Below are 2503 nucleotides of genomic sequence, written 5' to 3' on the forward strand. Positions count from 1 at the left end.
GAATCATCCAAGAATCACTACTGCGCTCGGACATCCTCAGACTTCAAGGCACGTGCTGGTCTCATTTTATGCATGATTATTTGGTCAGCATAACTGCATGTTGTATTATATTGCAGATAATAGCAGCATTGTTACTACGATTCTCTTGTCAGTAGTGATTTAGGGATATGGGCTTGTGTTTTTGAGCACCCAAAATTTCTTAATGTTCATTATCTTGCATTGTAAGAACCAGGGTGAAATTTATGAAAATATTTGATTTTTGGTCAAGGTTGGCTTGAGGTATTCCCAGTTGGTATACTTCAAATGGGTATATATACTAAAGTAAGCCTAATGGCATTCCATTTGCAAGGTGTGGCATTTCTGAAGGATCTTCAAGTACATAGTGGAAGTTATTGTATATAGAGAATTTTCTTATTTGTATACCTGAATAGAATAATTTTTCTGAATTCTTATATACAGCACTTCTTGATGCAAGTCGAGTTACACAAGAAGCAAGTGATATAGAAGCAGCTCGCATCAGAGAAGAATTAGCCCAGGCCTCAACTGCAGCCATAACTGCATCCCATGAGGCATCCAACCTTCGACAACAGTTGGCAGTAAGTATTGTTGTCGCTGTGTAGAAATGCTGTGGTGGAATTTTTTGTGTTGTCCTTTTGTCAGTGGGTGAATTTTGTACTTCTGACAGATTTTTTATGTAGAAAACAGGATGTAAATTGTATGGAATTGTAAAAAATTATTCTTTCAGGCAAGTGAGGCTTTGATGAGTGAGAAAGTGAAGATGGTAGCATCACTACAGAACCAAGTAAGTCGTATGGAGGATTCAGCTAAGGAGGTTCAGGCTCACCTCTCTACTCTCACAGCAAAGCTAAAAGAAGAACAGGATAAAGTTCAGGCTGCCCAGGAAGAAGCCCACCTTCTTCGAAGTAAGCTTGATAGAATGCCATTGTCGTTTGTTTTTTGTTATATTCTTGAATTTTGGTGGTATGGAGAATGTCTTTTCAACACTAGCTTTATCTACATATGATGCACTGTATATGTAATTACACTAGAAAATTATGATGCATATGTAACTAACACTAACTGCAATTGTGATCAACAGAAAAATTGAACAAAGCCGAAGAGCTAGCCAGTCTTACCGTCCAGGAGGCAGAGTCGCTGAAGGTTCGGATAATTGGGCTGGAAGAGAGGATGAGCCAGTCCACTCCAACAACCCCCCTCATCATCCCCCCTTCTCCGCGAGCATCTGGCCTCCCAAGTGACGTATCACGAGCCGAAACACTTACAGAAAGCGACAGCCAACAGGGCTCCACTGAGGAGCCAGCCGAAGATACCGAGGTATTGGAGAGGAGCGACATCCCTAATGGCCATCCCAGTCAGGCTGCTCCTGTTGCTGGAACAGAAACAAAAGAACAGGAAATAAACACATTAAAGGACATGGTTAAGAAACTGCAGGAGGAGCTTTCCCAGACACAGCAACAGTGCACCACGTTGCAGGAGCGAGAGAAGGCGCTGCAACAGGCACTGGAGGGGGAGACTGGGAAGAGTGCAGATGACTCCAGACCTAACCGTGTGGATGGAGTTGTCACACCTACCCTGAATGTAAGTAACGAAACCTAGTGATGAGCTATCTTGAGGTCAATTTTAGATATGATTCTGTTGTGAAGAAGGAAGAGCATTATACCTTATACCAGCCAATATTATTGTACATGTTTCTCAGTTTAATACTATTGAAACAGTTACTGATATGCCCAGATTAAATATCATTATAAGGTAGATAGTCTGGTTCGTAAGAACTAGATGAAGAAAGAGGTTTTGAGAGAGACAGAAATCATGGAAGTCAGACAGATGTGAACTGCATTTCACATTCTTGTTTGTTTGGCAGGATGGACCACTAATAGCTGAGAAACTGGAGAGCCTCCGGGAGGAGTTAGAATCCCTTAAGGAGGAGCGCGATCATTTGAGAGACAAGCTTGGAGGGGTGGATGAGGATTACCAACTCCTCGCTCTGCAAAATAAAACGGTGAGTGTGTTGATTGCAATGTTTAATGGCATTTTCTGGTCTTTTAGTCTATTTTTTTTTTCTTATTCTGAAATTCAGTTGGCTGTTTATTTCAATTTTTACTTGTTTCTTATTCAAGTTTAGATTCACCTTTGTTCACTTTTCTTTGTTTTCATTATCAGCAATTTTTTATTATCTTTGTTCTCTTATTTAGATATCTTGTTTCTTCAATAGGTTCAAAGTTCAAAGGTGAGAGAAAGAAATGCCATTTGCAATTGACATTCCAGAATGTACATTATGTATATTAGGATAGTCATCTCAGATGTCACTGTCTTGCATTAAATATTAAAAAACAAAAAAGCAACTATGCTATAAAATTTCTTTTGCATGTACTTTTTAAACATAGCCTCATTCTTGAGTTCTCAGTCTTTTTGTTCTCAATAAATCTTCAAAGGCTTTCTGCTCACCGACTTAAAAGTAACGGAGTAGGGACTCTGTACTTCT

General features: G+C 39.7%; 1 protein-coding gene across 1 annotated transcript in view; it reads left to right on the top strand.

Annotated features, from left to right (window-relative positions):
• Positions 1–2503, top strand: part of LOC119592246 (sarcolemmal membrane-associated protein-like) — a gene marked incomplete in the record, with an annotated part of 84028 nt that overhangs the window by 76250 nt on the left and 5275 nt on the right. The window contains 5 exon segments of the mRNA XM_037941082.1: positions 1–48; positions 460–596; positions 746–923; positions 1100–1599; positions 1883–2020. Of these exon segments, the coding sequence (XP_037797010.1) occupies positions 1–48; positions 460–596; positions 746–923; positions 1100–1599; positions 1883–2020 (1001 nt within the window).

The sequence above is a fragment of the Penaeus monodon genome, chromosome 29, assembly GCF_015228065.2.
Source record: "Penaeus monodon isolate SGIC_2016 chromosome 29, NSTDA_Pmon_1, whole genome shotgun sequence".
Taxonomy (NCBI): Eukaryota; Metazoa; Arthropoda; class Malacostraca; order Decapoda; family Penaeidae; genus Penaeus; species Penaeus monodon.